Raw genomic sequence first — 20,309 nt, 5'->3', positions numbered from 1 at the left:
GGACTAAAGTTAACTTTAACATAAAAAATTAATATTCGAAAGCACTTTATAGGTTGTAACTTGTAGTTGGACTTGTATTTCATTCTCGAATTCTTTTATTTTTTCTTCTAATAAAAATATGATTTTTACAATTTTAAATATTTAGTTTTATAATCTCTAGTACTTATAGATATTACCCCCAAACTTATTACCAGTTACTATTTATTTGTAAATATGGAATTTCTTTTGCTTTATGTTTCATTTTTCTTTTTACACATATATTAATATCTATGGATTTTATTTTTACTTGTCCAAACATATTTCTCTACTTACTACTTAAAGTTATGGATGACCAGAGTGTTCATCCCTGTGAACCAGTTAACCAGTCATTCGATAATGATAGTACAGAAACAGATGAATCTAAAGAAGAATCTAAAGACGATGATGCAAAAGAGTCATTAACTGGTAAGAAAACTAATTATTTTGGAATTAAATAGAATACAATTCTGCTTTTAGTTTTCAAAAGGCTTATCAGTTTGAAATAAACTTTGTATTTTTATTTTTAACAAGGCTTTTCAGAAGTTAAAGATTAGATATTTATGAATACTAAAATAATAAAGGGAACATTTAGATGATTGTCAAGTATTCCCACATCCCTTTTTGTCATGTAGTTTGGAGATTATCATAATAAACTAAGGATTATGGAACCAAACATAGCTAAATATCTTAATTTTCCTGAGGAAAAAGGGAAGAAACACCTAAATCGGCAGATTTTAACCTGTCTTTAGCCCATAGATGCCTTTGAGAATTATGTGAAATCTGCATGTCACATATGCACAAATCTTGCCATTTAAATAATTGAGCAGTCCCCTGAATTCCATTGATCAGCCTGGACGGTTTGCTAATTCTTATTGCCAAATTAATCTTCAAAATCACTGGACATCTAGTTACACCCCTATCTCTACTGAAATCATATTTGCCAGGAAATTAATATGTAATCACTTGAAGAAAAGTAATTATTCCTCTACTTTTTAAGTTTGAAGATGAATTTATACTTTTAATATTTCAGATTGTATAAGGGAATAATTATTCATTTACTAGAATAAAGCGAAGCAGAAATTAAAGTATTAATGAGTCTGAGAAGATAATATGAAAATAATTGCATGGTACTAATGAAGAGTCAACACTATTAACTCAGAACTGCAATCGTTAAGTTTCTGCTTTACTTTCATGACATATACACTTGGGCACATTGCTTAATTTCTTGGCAGTTTCCTCATTTGTAACATGGGGATAATGATGTGCCTGCTAGCTGTGAGGGTTGGAGACGTTGATATATGGGGAGTGCCTAGAAAATTCTGTCATTCTATTACCAGTGCTACTCCTTCCACTGCTTTGGCTGCTAATTACATCAGCTTCGAAAGAATGCTCCTTACTTGAATGTAAAACTCTCAGAAACTTTGAAAGTAGACCTTATAGGCTTCACATGTCTGACATACAGCCAATGCATACATATTCTACACCCGTAGCCCTTTTAGATTTGAAATGTACGTATTCCAGCACACAACTCAACTCTACAACCTTACACCCTATAGACCTTAAAGATCCCTGTTGCAGCATATAATCCAATACAGGCATACTTTAGAGCCCTCTTGACAGATGGCCATTGAGCCTTTGGACCACTCACTTTCTTTTTTCGGTTCGTTTTAGATATTTTATTTTATATTTTTAAGTAATCTCTACATCCAATGTGAAGCTTGAACTCACGAACCCAGGACCAAGAGTCGCAAGCTCTGCATACTGAGCCAGCCAGGCGCCCCACCACTCACTTTCAATACATCCCATTCTTAAGATCAGCTTTTAATTGTTAGAAAGTTTTTCTTTATATTCAGCTTTATATTTTCTTCCTTAAATTTATACCCATGGGCACACTAATTATTAAAGTTTTATGTACGATAATGGTAACAGGAACAACTGCCGACTTTTGGTGTGGTGCTTTATGGGTCGCTTAAAAGGAAGTTCATATATATTTCTTCACAGTACTGAAGATAACTCCACCATGTAGTGGCCCTTAAATGATACTGAAAACAGCTTTCATGGCCTCATGGCCTCTTCCCACACCTTATATCTTCTTTTCCACATTATCTCCTCAATTATTTTACCAATTTTTAACTCGATTTCAAACTTTTAGTTTTTCTGGTTGCACTCAATTGGTCAATATGATGCCCCCATTTTGAACACAATCCCCCTGATATTTCTGTAGTATAATATCACACTGATAGCCATACACTACTCATTCTGGACATTTTTTTATGTTCTAAGGACTACCCAAGATTTTTTCTTGGCATGAAGTATTATATTGTAATACTCTATAAACCTGGTCTCCTCCTATTTTTGTGCAAGTGATTTTTTTTAAACCTAATTAGAACCTAATTAGAGCAGTACATGCTCATCCCTATGAACGTTTATCTTTTCGATTTGGATCTATCATTGCATCCTGTCAAAATCTTTTTTTTTTTTTTATTTAAAAAATGTTTTTACGGGGCGCCTGGGTGACTCAGTAGTTAAGCGTCTGTCTTCGGCTCAGGTCGTGGTTCCTGGGTCCTGGGATCGAGCCCCGCATCAGGCTCCCTGCTCAGTGGGAAGCCTGCTTCTCCCTCTCCCGCTCCCTCTGCTTGTGTTCCCTCTCTTGCTTTTGCCAGGTGAGCTTGAGAAAGTGGAGACTATGCCTTCTGACTGGGCAAAAAGACCAGGGAAAGAACACAGTGACTTTTGGTCAGGCTGATTAGTTTTGGTTCTTTGTATGATTATTATCATATTTCCTTATCGCTCTATGGTGACTTTGTATCCTAGATTCTCCAGAACTTTACAATTTCAAATATTTCTTTTCAGGGCATCTGGCTGGCTCAGTCAGTAGAGCATGAGACTCTTGATCCTCGGGGTCATGAGTTTGAGCCCCACATTGGGTGTGGAGCCTTCAGCTTTTCCAATGCTCTGTCCCATATCGTATCCATGCCCAAATCTGTACCCTTTCCAGCAAAAGACAAACATTCCAGATTTCCAGATGTAAGAATAGATCCCTCTTGCTTGGACTGCTGCGCACACTGCTCTCCCGGCCTTTAATGTGCCCTCCTCCACATGTTGACAACACTCATAGGCACCATTCATGCAACCACGACTGAGTGCCAGACACTCAGGGCCCAGATTTCAGGCCATAGACTTTTTGGGTTTCCTTCTCCCAACCTAATTGACCTTCCTTCTTTTCTTCCCCATTTTGATGAGAAGTCACCGTTGGGAAGTCCTGCTGCAGCTCTAACTTCAATTCTGCCTGCTCGGTGACCCTGAAAGTTTAGGCAGCTGAAGCCTCCACCCAGAGCACAGCCTCCCTCCTGTCTCTCACCACACACACACACACACACACACACACACACCCTGTCAAAATCTTTTGAAGCTTGATTGTATCATCTCAAACTTACTTCATCTAGAGTTTAATTAGCAGGACTTGTATGTCTTCATCCATTAATAAAGCTGACTTAAGCAGAGCTGACAATGGCATTCTTAAAGTATGCTGCTTGATCATTTCCCTTAAGATAAGGCATGGTTTCTTTGGAGGATTGGCTTTCCAACGCTCATTGCTAATGATTTTCCAACCGGCTACCATCACATCTTACTATATTCTCATGAACTGAACACTTCCATTGTAGTCTGCAAAGAAAACTAAAAAATAAAGTTATGCAGCTATAAATATTGATATTGAAATAGACATAAACTTACACATATTGCAACATTGGATACCTTAATGTTGCAATATTTGATCTTATTTTCTAACTAGTAATCCAATTTAGTGGGAATCAGTAGTAATGGAAGTATTTCTGTATTAAATAATCATTACTTTTTGAAGAGCATTCATTGTATTATTAAATTATGCAATGATTCATATGCCTGAGATGTACAATACAGTATATTAATATGATCAATGAGATGTTATGTTTAAGAAGAACCATGAAACATTAATTTAGTTACCTGCAATGTTACATCAATCTTAGTCACTAAGATGCTCTCTGGTTTTTATCAAAGACGAATATCAAAAGGTTGTTTTTATTAGAAATTAGCTCCAGGTCTCGCATCTGTCCAAAAAAAAGTGTCTGTCTGCTACTTTTCTTTAGTGCAACTGGACTGTTTTCGAAGAAAAAGAGAGTGTAAGATTGATATGGTTAGTTTGTAATTAGTCTTAGGGAGAGTAAAGATAATTAAATTTTTGAGTATTTTTAAATTGAGTTTGAGGAATACTGTTTTTTTTAAACACCTGCCAATAGCTCCTAAATTAGTTAAAGATACTATTTGTTCTCCATTAAATTGCCCTAGTTTAGACAGAATTAAATCTCTTTTTTTGTTGACTTTAAGAATAATTCTGTTTTGGAATAATTTTTTAAATGTATTGAACATTTGAAAGAATATGATAGACCTGTTTTGGGCAAAATTTTGTTTTGAATATATTGTTAGTTGAGAAGTGCAGGAAAACATACATTGGTTTCATTTGAAAAAAAATACCATTTTTCCTTTCCTGTATGGAAGACAATGTTAACTCATGTTTCACATCTTAGCTCTGGGATTACATTAATTAAATTTGATTATTCACCCAACGTTTATGACAAAAGGATTACACTGATAGTATACGTTATAACACATATGTAGCATTTTCAAAAATCATCAGTCTTCAAAATTTCTTTTTATCTTTAAGTATGGGTTGGCCACATTCAAATTATGAGTATTACTGACCTTTAATTATAGTAGGCCTGTATTTTCTACTAATCTCCATCTGTTTGAAATGAGCTATCAGGACATCTACCTGTGGCCGAATCTCAAAGAAGTGAAAACAAGGGTAGAAGAATAGGTAAACACAATGTAATATTTTCAGTTCTGCTAATTGATTTAAACGTGCATTGAATTATTTTATGTCCTGCATTTATCAGGGCTTTCTTATTCTTATAACTTTATTATTCCCTTTTTTTTTTTTTTTTTATAATCGGGACCTTTTGCCAACAGTTAAAACTGCACCTGCACCTCGGTCTCCAGATGGCCGGGCAAGTCGTTCCCAAACTGACTCTGGCTCTGGTCCAGCTGTGGCAGCCAGCAAAGAAAACCTCCCTGTGCTCAACACCAGAATAATCTGCCCAGGTAGTATAGATTCTGAAACATGGCGTATTTTTAAGTATTTCTGTGAAAATGTATTAAGTACTCATTTCCATGCACTACAGAAATGTGTTCTTAGAGACGAATGTCCCTTGAGGAGAATGTTCTTGTCACTCTTATCAACCAGACTCCAGATCTTAGACTTGTGTGTGTGTGTGTGTGTGTGTGTGTGTGTGTGTGTAAGAATTGTCTGTGAAGTACTAAAATATATGTTTTGGGGCCCTGCCCTGAGAAATTTTAATTGAGTTATACTAGAATGCAGCCCAGGAATCTGCATTTATTAAGCACCCAGGGTAAATCTGATCCTATATTCCACTACCTCTTAGGTATCTCCACAGCTTTCCTCTCTGTTGTAAGCCACAAGTCTCTCCGTCATTTTTAGACTAGTAACATTGCTTCCTTTCAGAACATCTGAGACTGCTATTCCAGCTCTGATGAGATGAATTGACCTTGGGATTGGGTTAGTACTAGTGGAAAGCAAAGAACGTGTGCAGCCGGGGAGGAGGAAAATACAGATGCCTCTGATGTCTCCTTAAGTACCAGTTGTTTGACTTAGTGAAAATGCTCCAGATTTATTCCAGAGTCGATTGGATCCCAAATTACACCCTGAAAATCAGTCTGTCCTACAAGGTGAATCACAATTCAATAATAATAGTTGGAGATTTTATTACCACACTTTCGATAGTGGATAGAACAACTAAACAAAAATCAACAAGGAAATAGAAGATTTGAAAAATGTATAAAACAAGCAGACCTAACAGGTGTCCTACAGAACACTCCACCTAATAACAGCAGAATATACATTCTTGTCTAATGCTCATGGAACGTTTTCCAGGATGGATCGTATATTAGGCCATCAAACAATTCTCAGTAAATTTAAAAGGATTGAAATTACACAAAGGACGATTTTTTACCACAGTGGAATGAATTTAGAAATCCATAACAGAAGGAAATTTTGGAAATGTACAAATACATGGAAATATGTGGGTCAAAGAAAAAAAAATCACAAGAAAAATTTTTAAATACTTTGATATGAAGGAAAACAAAAATACACCACACCAGAACTTACTTGATACAGCTAAAGAAGTGCTTAGAGTGAAATTTATAGCTGTAAATGCCTATATTAAAAGGTAGAAAGATCTCAAAATCTAATTCTCCACCTTAATAAACTGGAAAAGGAAGAACAAACATACCCAAAGCAATGAGCAGGAAAGAAATAATACAGTTTGGTGTGGAAATAAATGACATAGAGAATAGAAATCAATACAGAAAATCAATGAAACCAAAAGTTGATTCTGTGATCAGCTTAACAAACTGATAAGCCTTTGCTAGAGAGACCAAGGAAATAAAAAGAGAAGATTTGAATTACTGAAATCAGGAATGATAGAGGAGAGACATCACTAACAACCTTACAGAAATAGAAAGGATTATAAGGGAAAATTATCAAATATTATGTGCCAGCAAATTAGATAACGTCGTTGAAATGGACCAACTCCTGGAGACGTGCAAACTACCAAAACTGATTCAAGAATAGAAAATCCAGGGTGCCTGGGTGGCTCAGTTGGTTGGGCAGCTGCCTTTGGCTCACATCATGATCCCAGGGTCCTGGGATCGAGCCCCGCTTTGGGCTCCCTGCTCAGCGGGGAGCCTGTTTCTCCCTCTCCCACTCCCCCTGCTTGTGCTCTCTCTCTCTGTCTCTTTGTCAAATAAATAAATAATCTTAAAAAAAATAAAAGAATAGAAAATCCAACTAGACCTATAACAAAACTTCCTACAAAGAACAGGCCAGCATGCATAAAGTTTCAGTTAAGGAAGGTGAATAAGTTCTAGAGATCTGCTGTGTACAACATTGTACCTATAGTTAACAATACTGCCTTGTACACTTAAAAATTTGTTAAGAGGATAGATCTCATGTTACATGTTCACAATAAAATAAAAAGTAAAAACAAAACCAAAAACAAAATAAAACAAAAAAAAAATCTATGCCTAAGTCCTGGGCTTACCTGACTAAGTCATTTTCCTTTTCTAATGGTTAGCTGGTAAGCCCTCATCATTGGTCTCCCTCTTTAGGATCTTCAAATGAATTCATTTTACATTTTGCTCAGCTTTTCTATTTGCCCTCATAGTGAGGAGGGGTAGTTGGTCTGATCAACTGATAACCTGCCATCATCAAAATGGTACATTTACTTTTAGTTTTTGCAAATTCTGGGTTGTTGTGGCTTTCCATAAGACTTTGTTCTCTCAGGGTGCCTGGGTGGCTCAATCGGTTAAGTGTCCAACTCTCGATTTTAGCTTAGGTCGTGATCTCAGTGTTGTGAGATTGAGCCCTGCATCGGGCTCCACGCCCAACATGGATTCTCTCTTCTCTCCCTCTCCCTCTGCCCCTCCCCACTGCATGCTCTGTCTAAAAACAAAACAAAACAAAAAACAAAAACTATTTTCTCTCATAAATCAAAAAGAACAAATGAATGGATGGAAGGAAGGAAGGAAGGAAAGAAAGAGGGAAGGAAGGAAGGAGACAATCCATAGGACAGGAGAAAATAGTTGTAAATGGCATACCTGATAAGGGACTAGTACTCAGAATATATAAAGAACTCTTAAAATTCAACAATGAAAAGACAAATACCTCAATTTAAAAATAGGCGAAGGATCTGAGTAGACACTTCCAAAGAGATACACAAATGGCCAATATGCACATGAAAAGATGCTCACTATTATTAGTCATCAGGGTAATGCAAATCAAAACCACAATGAGATACCACTTTACCTTACTGGGATGGCTATGATCAAAAAGGACAGATAATAACAAATATTGGCAAAGGCATGGAAAAATTGGAACTTCCATACATTGCTGGTTAGAATATGAAATGGTACAGCCATTTGGAAAAACAGTTTGGCAGTTCTTCAAAGAATTAAACACAGAGTTAACATATAACCCAGAAAACAACTCCTTGTTATAGACCCATGAGAATTAAAAATATATGTCTACACAAAACCTTGCACATGATTGTTTTAGAGCAACATTATTCATAATAGCCAAATAGAAGAAACAACTCAAGTAATCATCAGTTGATGGAGAAACAAAATGTGCAGTATCCATACAGTGGACTATTATTCAGCCTTCAAAAAGAACAAAGCACTGGTAAATGCCACAACATGCTTACCTCCTAACATGTTATGCCAAGTGAAAGAAGCTTGACACAAAAAGCCACACATTATGTGATTACATTTGTACAATATGTTCAGAATAGTCAAATCCACAGGGAAAGAAAGTATGTTAGTGGTTTCCAGGGTCTGGGGATGTAGGGAGTGGAGGGAAAGGAAAATGACTACCAACAGGTATGGGGTTTCTTTGAGGGTAATAAAAAAATGTTCTAGGGATGCCTGGGTGGCTCAGTAGGTTAAGCGTCTGCCTTTGGCTCAGGTCATGATCCCAGGGTCCTGAGATCAAGCCCTGCATCGGGCTCCCTGCTCAGTGGGTAGTCTGCTTTTCCTTCTCCCTCTGCCCCTCCCCCTGCTTGTTCGCATGTGCGCGCGCTCTCTCTCCCTCAAATAAATAAATCTTTAAAAAATATATTCTAAATTAGGTGGTACTGATCATTACACAACTTTGTGTATATAATACAAACGGCTGAATCATACACTTACTTAAAAGGTGAATTTTGTGGTATGTGAATTATATCTCAATGAAACATTAAAATAAAAAAAGATAAATGCAGAACATGTTTGATTCTGGAAAGGCCTCCTTGTCTAGAGGTTATATCTCTATTTAAACCTGGAACCGTGGGATGACCTTTCTGGGCTAAAGCTGTGAATATGGCTAACCTTAAAATATTATACTATTAGGGGCGCCTGGGCAACATAGTGAGTTAGGTCTCCCACTCCTGGTTTCAGCTCCACGCTTAGTGCAGAAAATCTCTCTCCCTCTGCCCCACCCCCCAGTGCTTGTTCTTGCTCTCTCTCCTAAAATAAATGAAAAATAAAAGCTTTTTTTTAAAAAAAGAAAATATACTTTTCTTTGGGGCAGCTGGAGTTTGACTCTTCACATCTCCAAACTGTTCTTATTTTCCTCACCAGAATGGTTGTTTTGTTCATTTATTCACTTATTTAGAGATAAAAGAAACTGGCATAACTAAGTATGCTATAGCCCGTTCAAAACTATGAAATTAAATGACAGAATAAAATTCATCTTGATTATTTGATAATCAGTTCAACTTTGTAGCTAAAATAAGGAATAATAATCTTCTAAGACGAGCACACAGCTGAGGAAAAGAATGTTTGCTCAAGGACTTTTTCTTCTAATAGCCCAGTGTTTCTGTATTCCATGACATATTTTTCCTCCCTCTTCTTTCCTTTTTGTTTGTTCTCTTAGGCCCCTATTACTTTGTCTTCTTTTCAGAGTTTAATGCTTCTAGCATCAACAATTAGTTATGTAGATCATAAAATTAATTAGCTTTGAACATTGTAACTACCTTGTAGAAAACTAACTAGTTGTTGAAATAAACTTGAAGTTTTACATATTTGGAGGCAAGATAAATGCTGTATTTAGATCCTAAGAAGCCTCAAAAATCTTGTAATTACCAATGTCATAGTTCTTAGTTTTGACTAATGAGAAGAGCAGACACTGAAAACCATGCTTTGGGGCAAGGTGTCTGAGATTAGGCCTGAAAACAATGCACTGGCTCTTTCTCTGTCTTTTTACTTAACATGTGATCTTGTATGTCTTTATTTTTCTGGCCAGGTTTAAGAGCAGGATTAGCTGCCTCGATTGCTGGGAGTTCTATAATCAACAAAATGTTACTAGCAAATATTGATCCTTTTGGTGCAACGCCATTTATTGACCCAGATCCAGATTCAGTGTAAGAAAATATTTTTGTAAATATCTTGTTTTGGCTTTTCTTGTTTCTCCTTTATACTGATGGTAACATTGTCAATGCATTACAAGAAATTTGGCTCCCCATACAAAGAGGCTCATTAGAAAATTCCAAAAGTTGATAATGATGAGTACATTGATGCATTTGAAACACATTTGTTTTCATGATTTCTTCCTGAGGTAGGTCCTGTCCGGCCGATTGTCTCATGGGCTAGACAGGACCCATGTGTAGGATCACAACCCTATGGCAAAATGAGGCACAGCTGTATTCACTTTACCCTAGAATATTGTATTCATCGGCACCTTCATAACCATTTTTTTTGCTATTCCTTTTTCCTCCTTTCTTCTCAGTGTTGCCAAATCTCTCATCTTTCCCCATCCAGCTTCTAGGGTGATTTATTTCAAGAAGCTTCTGGCCCACATTGATCTCTTCCCTTCTTAAAACTACAGGGTTTTTTTTTGGCAGTTCAATATGAGCTTTTACTTCCGTATTAAATTTTGCTTTTGTTATACCTCATTTCTCTAATGACACTCCTCAAAGACAGTACCATATTTTAAACTTCTTTGTACTTTCCAAAGCACCCAGAAGATGGACTGGAGCTAGTCATTTTACTGCTCAGTAAATATTTGTCCATTGATAAGAGTACAAGTGGAGAAAAATTTCTAGTGATCAAAAAAAGAGCATTGGCACCTGACTGCAAGGCCCTCCCATTTGTGTGTTTGGTGAGGGTCTTACACAGGAAGCAGAACTAAGGTTTTATTACAATGAATAGAAAAGCATTACCATGACTCTGTCTCTGCTTTGCCTTGTTCACTATCCCTTTATATCATATGTACCAAAAATGACATATATGTTCTGGGCTTGTGCACATGACCTATGACTAGGAGATAATTCCTGCTAAGTTTTACTCTCATCTATAAGGCATGGAAGCTTAAATGCTTTTAAGTGCTATTTTGTGTGCAAATTATAATTGTTATGAATCTGAAGTTGACTTTTATGTACGTTTCCTTATTATCACAGAGATGGATATTCAGAAAAATGTGTCATGAACAATTACTTTGGGATTGGATTAGATGCAAAAATTTCATTAGAATTTAATAACAAGAGAGAGGAGCACCCTGAAAAATGCAGGTAATTTTGGTAATAGTAGTAATGTTATTACATGAAGGTAATTTCATTTATTAGCTCTTTTGCTCGCTCTGCCTTTAAAGAGTAAATCAATAATAGCTATTAAATTGTCTGCCAATATTTATTTCAGGAGCCGAACTAAAAACTTGATGTGGTATGGAGTCCTTGGAACCCGGGAGTTATTACAGAGATCGTATAAGAATTTAGAACAGAGGGTTCAACTTGAGGTAAGTTTATCTTGAAGTAAAGATAGTTCAGATTATCTTACTTAGAAAAATAATTATATTTGCAGAGCTAATTTGGCCTACATGCCTCTTCAAGTGTTTAAACACTCAATGGAGGTGATTATCAACTTCATACTAAAGGAGGTATAGACACTGGATATGAATGACACACTTAATTATCATTATCATTAGCTCCTGAAATGTGGGTGGTTCTGTGGAGTCATGGTGCTCCGTGAGAAGGTGGGGCTATGATGAGGACATTTATAGGGGAGCATTTCTTTTTTTTTTTTAAGTTTTTATTTATTTAATTGACAGAGAGAGAGAGCGTGAGAGGGAACACAAGCAAGGGGAGTGGGAGAGGGAGAAGCAGGCTTCCTGTGGAGCAGGGAGCCTGATGTGGGGCTCGATCACAGGACCCTGGGACCATGACCTGAGCCGAAGGCAGACGCTTAACAACTGAGCCACCCAGGCGCCCCTATAGGAGAGCATTTCTAACGAATGCCCACAGATTTTTTCATTTAAGTTTACAAATTCTGGCCCAATTTTATAATGCCTGACATTTCACAAATCCCTGAAAAAACATTCATAGTATAAAGACTCTTTTAATTTAAATGTGCATTTGTTCTAATTCTAACAATAGTAAAATAAAAAGAGATTTTGAGCATTTAAATTTTTTAGTATGTTTTACTAATTTAAAGAGGAAATTAAGGACAGCAAAAGTTATTTACTCTCCTTCACTAACAGGGAAAAGAAGACTGGGGACATGGCTCTGAAAAGTCTATTAACTTCTGTGAATTTTATTTTCTTTCACTGTTGGTCCAGGATTCATAGGTGATGCTGATACACGTCTTTCCTATCTTGTATCTTTTTATAACCAGATATTTTTAGTTAAGGTATAGCCTAGGTACAGAAAAGTGTGCAAATCTTGTCTACAGCTCATTAAATTAAACAGGAGCATTAATTTTTTAGGTGTTATCTTTACACTGGAATGTGGACTACGGAAGTGCCTGGCTCATTCATTATCAACTCAATGTCCTAGTAAAGATAAACTCATTATACCTTCCCTTCTAGAGCACAAGCACATGATCAGCTGGTTTGATCTATCATCGCTATGAAATTAAGATGGATGTTACTGGCATTTCTTCCATTTCCTTTAAGTTAGTTATATGATTTAAACAGCTTGTTCTAAAGCACACAAAGATACCTGTTCAATTTATTGGATTCAGAAAAAGTTTATTATTCTACTCAATACTTAATGTTTGTTCACTTTAATAAATACACATTGAGCATTAGCTGTGTGCCAGGAATGGCCCTAGGTGCTGGGATAGAGTATAAACCTTTGAATGTATTTTTAGGAAAAAGAAAAGAAAATGTAAAAAATGCATGAAGGAGTACAATCAAGTAGAAGATATTCTTAGTTATTTAAAATGGTTGAAAAATGGATTGAAACTGGATTTTCATTTGTTCTGAAGTTCGGAGATCATTTCGATGGGGCATTAAAATGCAAGTTTTATAAAGTTATGTTAATTACTTTTTATTGTAAGAATTAATGAAACCATAGCATCTATTGTAAGTATGACATCTGCAAGCTCTCCTCTTTTAAAATGAAGGATTAAACCTTCAATTCAGTAAGAATTTGCTTACCTGTCATGTATAATTTACTCACCAGCCAGAGGAAAATTTTTCCGTACTTAAGTGGTAATTTTAATTTTCATTTAAGTGATTAATTAGAAGACACAGAGTTTAAGATACTTCCCGGCATGCATGGTGTTTCTTTCCTTGGTTGTGGTTCTGACTGCTTGAGAAACTCAGCTTTGAGTCTGGCCAGCCGCCAGGTAGTTACAGAGCAGGCGCAGGGTACCAGGAGTTGAGAAAGGTGCTAGATGAGGTGGTTGGGACCCAGAAGCCCTCACTGAACCTGCTTCCAAAAGAACACTGGACATAAGCACAAAGGTGACCATAATGCAAGTGAGAATATCGTAAGTGATCTGAAAAAAACTCCGGAAAAGTACTGCCTGATTTTGACAGAAAGAAGAGGTAAAACATTATTTTAAGTCGGTGTTCTGTTACAACTTCTGCCATAGGAATATACACTTTAAATTTTTTTAATTAAAAAAAAGAGAGAGAAAGGTAACGTGTAGGAATATATTTACAGGAGAAGCAAACATTACCAATACACTTCCCACCATCATCCTTTGTCTTGGGTATTCGAGTGGCTTCCCAACTAGCAGTTTTGCTCTTTTTGTCTAACCTCTAAGCTTTTTACCTTACAGTGTGATGGGCAGTATATTCCTCTCCCCAGTCTGCAAGGAATAGCAGTGTTGAACATTCCCAGCTATGCGGGAGGCACTAACTTTTGGGGCGGAACTAAAGAGGATGATGTAAGTATCTTCTTGCACCTTCCAGATGCTAGGGACTGCCCACATTCCTTGGCCCATGGCCCTTTCCTCCATCTCCAAAGCCAACAAAGGCAGGCAGAATCTCCCATCGCATCATTCTGATCACCCCAACTGCCCTTCTCTTCCACTTTCAGTGACTTTTGTGGTTACCCTGGGCCCACTGCATCATCCAGGATAATCTCCCCTTCTCAAGCTCCTTCTAGTAATGACATGTGCAAAGTCTGTTTTGCCATGTAAAGTAACATTCACAACCTCAGCAGATTAGGACATGGACACTGTGGAGGTGGGAAGGGGGACATTATCCTGCTTACCAAAATGCCTTCTGTACTTTTAACTTTCTAAATTTATGTGTCCGTTATTATTATTTTTATCTTTAGGAATGTTAAGAGGGCTCACCTGGCCTTTGAAATTTAGAGCTATGTTTAGACAGGAAAGTCTGAAAAAAAACACAACCTAGCAAATGTAATAAATGTTTTAAAAATAATAAAATGAAAGAGAAGGAACAATTATTAAGATATACATAACAATAAAAAAGGATTATTACAGTCTTTGAAGAATCACATGTGAGGAATGATAGCCCCTTTTATTTGAGGCTTATAGGAGTTCCCACTGACCCATTTTTTCAGGGCTTTTGAATGGGCAGACAGAGATTAAAGTATAAAATAAATTGGAATATATTTGTAATTTTCATTATATGAATACATTCCAATCTTAATGAACTATAAAACTTATATTAGCTGTTAATTTTCTGTCAGCCTGTAACTACTCTTAAATATTTTAAAGGGAAGAAATCAGTGAGGTAAACAAAGCTAACAGCACCTACTAGGTAATCAGGTAGTGTTCTCAGAATTTCACATTCATTATTAACAACCACAATTTTTTAAAATTTTTTATTGTTATGTTAATCACCATACATTACATCATTAGTTTTTGATGTAGGGTTCCATGATTCATTGTTTGTGCATAACACCCAGTGCTCCACGCAGAATGTGCCCTCTTTAATACCCATCACCAGGCTAACCCATCCCCCCATCGCCCTCCCCTCTAGAACCCTCAGTTTGTTTTTCAGAGTCCATCGTCTCTCATGGTTCGTCTCCCCCTCTGACTTACTCCCCTTCATTCTTCCCTCCTGCTATCTTCTTCTTTCTCTTTTTTCTTAACATATGTTGCATTATTTGTTTCAGAAGTACAGATCTGTGATTCAACAGTCTTGCACAATTCACAGCGCTCACCATAGCACATACCCTACCCAATGTCGATCACCCAGCCACCCCATCCCTCCTACCCCCCACCACTCCAGCAACACTCAGTTTGTTTCCTGAGATTAAGAATTCCTCATATCAGTGAGGTCATATGATACATGTCTTTCTCTGATTGACTTATTTCACTCAGCATAACACCCTCCAGTTCCATCCACGTCGTTGCAAATGGCAAGATCTCATTCCTTTTGATGGCTGCATAATATTCCATTGTATATATATACCACATCTTCTTTATCCATTCATCTGTCGATGGACATCTTGGCTGTTTCCACAGTTTGGCTATTGTGGACATTGCTGCTATAAACATTGGGGTGCACGTACCCCTTCGGATCCCTACATTTGTATCTTTGTGGTATATACCCAGTAGTGCAATTGCTGGATCGTATGGTAGCTCTATTTTCAACTGTTTGAGGAACCTCCATACTGTTTTCCAGAGGAACGACCACAATTTTTATCTAAATTTGACCAATGAAGAAACTGAGACTAAGTTCACACAGGAAGTAGCAGAGACAGGATTTAAAACCACGTATTCTGCTAACAAAAATGATAAGAAATCATCAGTGTTTGCAAATTCACATCCTAATATTTTCAATGAAAGTTTTAATTAGGATATTATTTGATGCTGAATAATTTTTTTCAGAGGCATAATTGTTTGTCATATAGTCAAAGAGAGAATAAAAGGAACAAAGCAATACAGCCAGAATTTAATTTGTTTGATTAAATTAGTTTTGTGAAAATGCATTTAAAGTAATTCTGCATGATTTTTATTCTCCAAGGTGTCTATTGCCATCTCAAATGCCCTAAAAAGTTGTTGTATTAAGATGTAAAGCACATTATACATACATATTGTTTGTAACACATTGAAAGATGTGGGAACTGGGTATTTTAGGTTTCCTAAAATCACATGCACCATTTTATCAAGACATCAAAGTTATGTGTGAACAGAATTTAACACCTTTTATACCAAGATGGATTATTTAGCAATATAGTAATTCACTGGTTCAAAGAGTGCTTTATGAGAGACATTGGCATTTTATCCATGTGGGTTTTAAACTTTTTTTATTAAGTTTGTTTACGTTAAATCATCTTCAGTGGGTTTTTCTTTTTGTCCTTGGGTTATCATTTCCTAATAACATTTACTTACTTTTCTGTTTACTATTTTCCTAAGTTTTTTTTAATATGTATATTGCAAAGTTTACATTGCTGATGTGCCACTTGATCTAAACCTTAACCTTATCAGGGGAAATGTAATGTAGTTTTTCCTTTCAGATATTTGCTGCACCATCATTTGATGACAAGATCCTGGAAGTTGTTGCAATATTTGATAGCATGCAAATGGCAGTTTCAAGGGTCATTAAACTGCAGCATCATCGAATAGCCCAGGTTTGTTTTCTCTGATCAAACCTGACCTCACGACTTGGGCCACTGGGGAAGCTATTCCAAAGGACTCCTATGCTGTCTATTCATCTAAAAATGTTAACTTTCGGGGCGCCTGGGTGGCTCAGTCAGTTAAGCGACTGCCTTCGGCTCGGCTCATGATCCCAGAGTCCTGGGATCGAGCCCTGCATCGGGCTCCCTGTTCAGCGGGGAGCCTGCTTCTCCCTCTCCCTCTGCCTGCCGCTCTGCCTACTTGTGCTCTCTCTCTATCTCTCTGTCAAATAAATAAATAAAATCTTTAAAAAAAAATGTTAACTTTCTTGTCATGTCAGTTGTTACTGTGTCATGACAAGTGGAAAAAGATGCATTCCATTCCACTGAATGCACTAAAAGTCAGGCTTGAATGCAGATTGTCAGTTTCTCGGGACGATTTGTTCTCTAAAATGACTTGTTTTATTTCAGTGCCGTACGGTAAAAATCACTATATTTGGCGATGAGGGAGTCCCAGTGCAGGTGGATGGTGAAGCATGGGTTCAGCCTCCAGGAATTATCAAAATTGTGCACAAAAACAGAGCTCAGATGCTAACAAGGGACAGGGTATGTAAAAAAAAAAAATTCTTCTAGATTTTTATCAAGCCTTTTAAAAACATTAAACTATTGTGGGGGCACCTGGGTGGCTCGGTCGGTTAAGTGTCTAACTCTTGATCTCAGCTCAGGTCTTTTTCTCAGAGTGGTGAGTTCAAGCCCTGCTGGGGGTGGAGCCTACTTTTAAAAAAAATTCATTTGTTATGAAAAATAGAAACCAAGGAAAGATATTTAAATTGTCTCTTAAATCTGACATTTAGGTCCTTGTGGTTTTAAATATGAACAAGCATTTAGTTTTTTAAAAAGTTAATAGACTACGGGCACCTGGGTGGCTCACTCGGTTAAGTGCCAACTCTTTGATTTCTGCTCAGGTCATGATCTCAAGGTTGTGAGATCCGAGGCCTGCATAGGGGTCCACACGGAGCATGGAGCCTGCTTGGGATTCTCTCTCTTTCTCTACCTCTTCCCCTTCCCCTACCCTGGCTCATAGTGCGCCCATCTCTCTAAAAAGAAAAAAAAAAACTTAATAGACTATATTTTTATTATTTTTTTATGTTTACAGAGAAATTGAGTAGAAAATACAGAGAATTCTAATTCTATTTCCACATACCTCCATACCTCACTGACATACAGTCCCTTATTATTAACATCTTGTATTACTGTGGTACATTTATTATAGTTGATGAGCCAATATTGATAATTATTAATTAAAGGTCGTAGTTTACTCTTCATGTTGTACATTTTATGTTTTTTTAGAAATATCTAATCACTTATATCCACCATTATAGCATCATACAGGATAGTTTCACTACCCTAAAAGTTCCTTGTGCTCCATCTGTCCATCACTCCCTCTCTTACCTCAACGCCTGTCTCCATAGTTTTGCCTTTTCCAGAATATGTTTTATTTAAGGTCACACTTACAACAAACAAGACTGCCAATACCCATCTTGTCTATGATGCATTTAAAGTACAGATTGAAGCTGTCTTTTTTAAAACTTTTCAGTGATTCACTCCTCATCACTGATTACATTACTTACGTGTTATGATAACACTGGAAAACTTTAAAATAGCTTTTTTTGTATCTTATGATTTCTTTAATGAAGCTTCAGATTAGGAAAAAAGCAATTGTTTCAAAGTCATTCATGTAACATTTAAATGCTCTCTTATGTGGGTCTCAGAGTTCCAAACTAACAATTCCTTGCAATATTGATGTTAAATAGGCTTTTGAAAGCACTCTGAAATCTTGGGAAGATAAACAGAAGTGTGATTCTGGTAAACCAGTTCTTCGAACCCATTTGTACATCCAGCATGCCGTTGACTTGGCAACAGAAGAGGTGTCCCAAATGCAGTTATGCTCCCAGGCTGCAGAGGAGCTCATTACTAGGTATGGTGGCCCTGCTTGCTTTAGGGGAGGAGAACTCTGGTCTTGGCCAATTTTGTTTTTTAGTTTTGATACATAATGTCAGTTGTTTGGGGGTATCTAAAAGAGATGCATTTACTTTCCTTCCTCATTTGTTGCTTCATTTATGCCTCAGTTAAACCCTTTCCAACACACACACACACACACACACACACACACACACACACACACACACACCTGTGTTCTCTGCAGAACAGACCTTGGACTTCCTGAAACACAGTGGAGAGCTTGCCTAACACCCTACCACAGGGTGCTCTTTCTGTTATTGCTTATTTCCCCAGTTCTACACAGTCTTTACACTCTACTACTTGTGTATATGTTACCTTATAATTATTAATTAAATTCTTCTGGAATGTAGAAGGAAATATAAATATTAACCCTGCTCCCAAGGAAATTTGGGTGGGAAAAGTCTGAGAATCAGTTTCCAAAGACATATCCAGAGATTGGGAAACCATATAGGAAATCATTTTAGTAGACAGAAAGGGAAGAGATGAAAACACAAGTTCTGGGAGTGTGAAACAGATAGAAATCACTATGACCAGGAGTAAACTTTGTTGGGGGAAGGGAGGACAACCATGGACAAGTTTATTATCCCCTCTTCACCTAAATCTTCTCTACCAAATGGAGATAATAAGAGATAACTCTGTAGGTCATTGTGAAGGCTAAATGAGACCCACCATGTAAGAAACTTATTAGCACATCACGTCTGGCATATTTAGTGTTCTGTGAATGGTAGCTATTCCTACCACACCTTCATGTGGTCACTGATAAAAATGTTGGAAAAAGAAAAGAAGGAAAACAATGCTCTTGAAATATTATTGGAAACCTAGAATGTACTAAATGTTAGAGATGTAAGAGAAAAGATATGAACTCCCTACAGCTGGAGGCCAACATTCAGAATTAGAATAACGTATGATAACTGCAAGATACAGAGAAGCTTAGAAGCAAGGTAAGAGAAAATGAGTAGTTAGCTAAGTGCAAGAACTTATCCACAGAGAGATTCATTTTAGGGTACTATAAACAACTTCTGTTTTTTTTTTTTTTGCTTCTTTTCCACCTTTATTGAGGAATAATTGACAAATAAAATCACTTAAATATATGTACAAGGTGTACACATGATAATTTGATATATGTACACATTGTAAAACAATGACCATAATCAAGCTAATTAACAAATTATGGAAAATAGTATGGAGGTTTTTCAGAGAATTAAAAATAGAACTGCAGCATTTTCTTGAAACCAAAATATACTTTCTGTATTATCTCCCTTGAAATCAAATATACTTCCTAAATTAACTTCCTGTCAACTAACCAAATAACCTTACCAAAAAAAGGGAAGTGAAGACTGGCCAGACTTGCTTTTGGTCAACCTAATTTGGTTCCCCATATGTGTTTTTTTAAATTTTGCAAAAGATGAAAATCAGGCTCACTCATCTATTTTCAGAACTTATTCATTCAGTAGTCAACAAATAATTCTGAGTCTTTTCTGCATGCCAACCACCATATTAAGCAGTGGGGCTGCCAAAATGGCTGGGTTGTAGTCCCTTTCCTTAATTTACTGGCAGGATAGCAGAAGGGAAAAGTGTGGCCAGAGTGCTATCACAGGGCTCAGTGGGGTGCTGTGGATACACGCAGGAGGCCAAGAAAGTAAGGGAGGGCTGCCTGGAAAAGGTGATCTCTCAGCCAAGTCTTGATGGGAGAGTAAGGGAAGGAACATTCTAAACATGGGAAGAAGCCTGGGCAGAGGCCCAGAGGAGTGTGAGTGAATAGTACTTTTAGGAAATCTCAGGGAACTGGGGATGGCATGGTATATGTGAGAGAGTAGGAAATGTGGATGGAGAAGGGAAGAGGGGCCAGGTCCTACCAGG

At 37.0% G+C, this 20,309-nt stretch overlaps 1 protein-coding gene across 2 annotated transcripts in view; it reads left to right on the top strand.

Annotated features, from left to right (window-relative positions):
• Positions 1-20,309, top strand: part of DGKH (diacylglycerol kinase eta) — a 168,366-nt gene that overhangs the window by 133,871 nt on the left and 14,186 nt on the right. For both annotated transcript variants that reach the window (XM_028107216.2, XM_088021852.1), the window contains 9 exons: positions 322-444; positions 5,026-5,157; positions 9,914-10,031; positions 11,067-11,177; positions 11,305-11,401; positions 13,672-13,779; positions 16,329-16,442; positions 16,899-17,033; positions 18,242-18,405. In XM_028107216.2, the coding sequence (XP_027963017.1) occupies positions 322-444; positions 5,026-5,157; positions 9,914-10,031; positions 11,067-11,177; positions 11,305-11,401; positions 13,672-13,779; positions 16,329-16,442; positions 16,899-17,033; positions 18,242-18,405 (1,102 nt within the window). The remainder of the gene's footprint in view (positions 1-321; positions 445-5,025; positions 5,158-9,913; positions 10,032-11,066; positions 11,178-11,304; positions 11,402-13,671; positions 13,780-16,328; positions 16,443-16,898; positions 17,034-18,241; positions 18,406-20,309) is intronic.

The sequence above is a fragment of the Eumetopias jubatus genome, unplaced genomic scaffold (assembly GCF_037043125.1).
Source record: "Eumetopias jubatus isolate StellerSeaLion01/CBP00866 unplaced genomic scaffold, mEumJub1_p1.0 scaffold_3, whole genome shotgun sequence".
NCBI lineage: Eukaryota > Metazoa > Chordata > Mammalia > Carnivora > Otariidae > Eumetopias > Eumetopias jubatus.
Note: the sequence above shows the minus strand (reverse complement) of the source record. Positions and strands in the feature narration are given on the sequence as shown.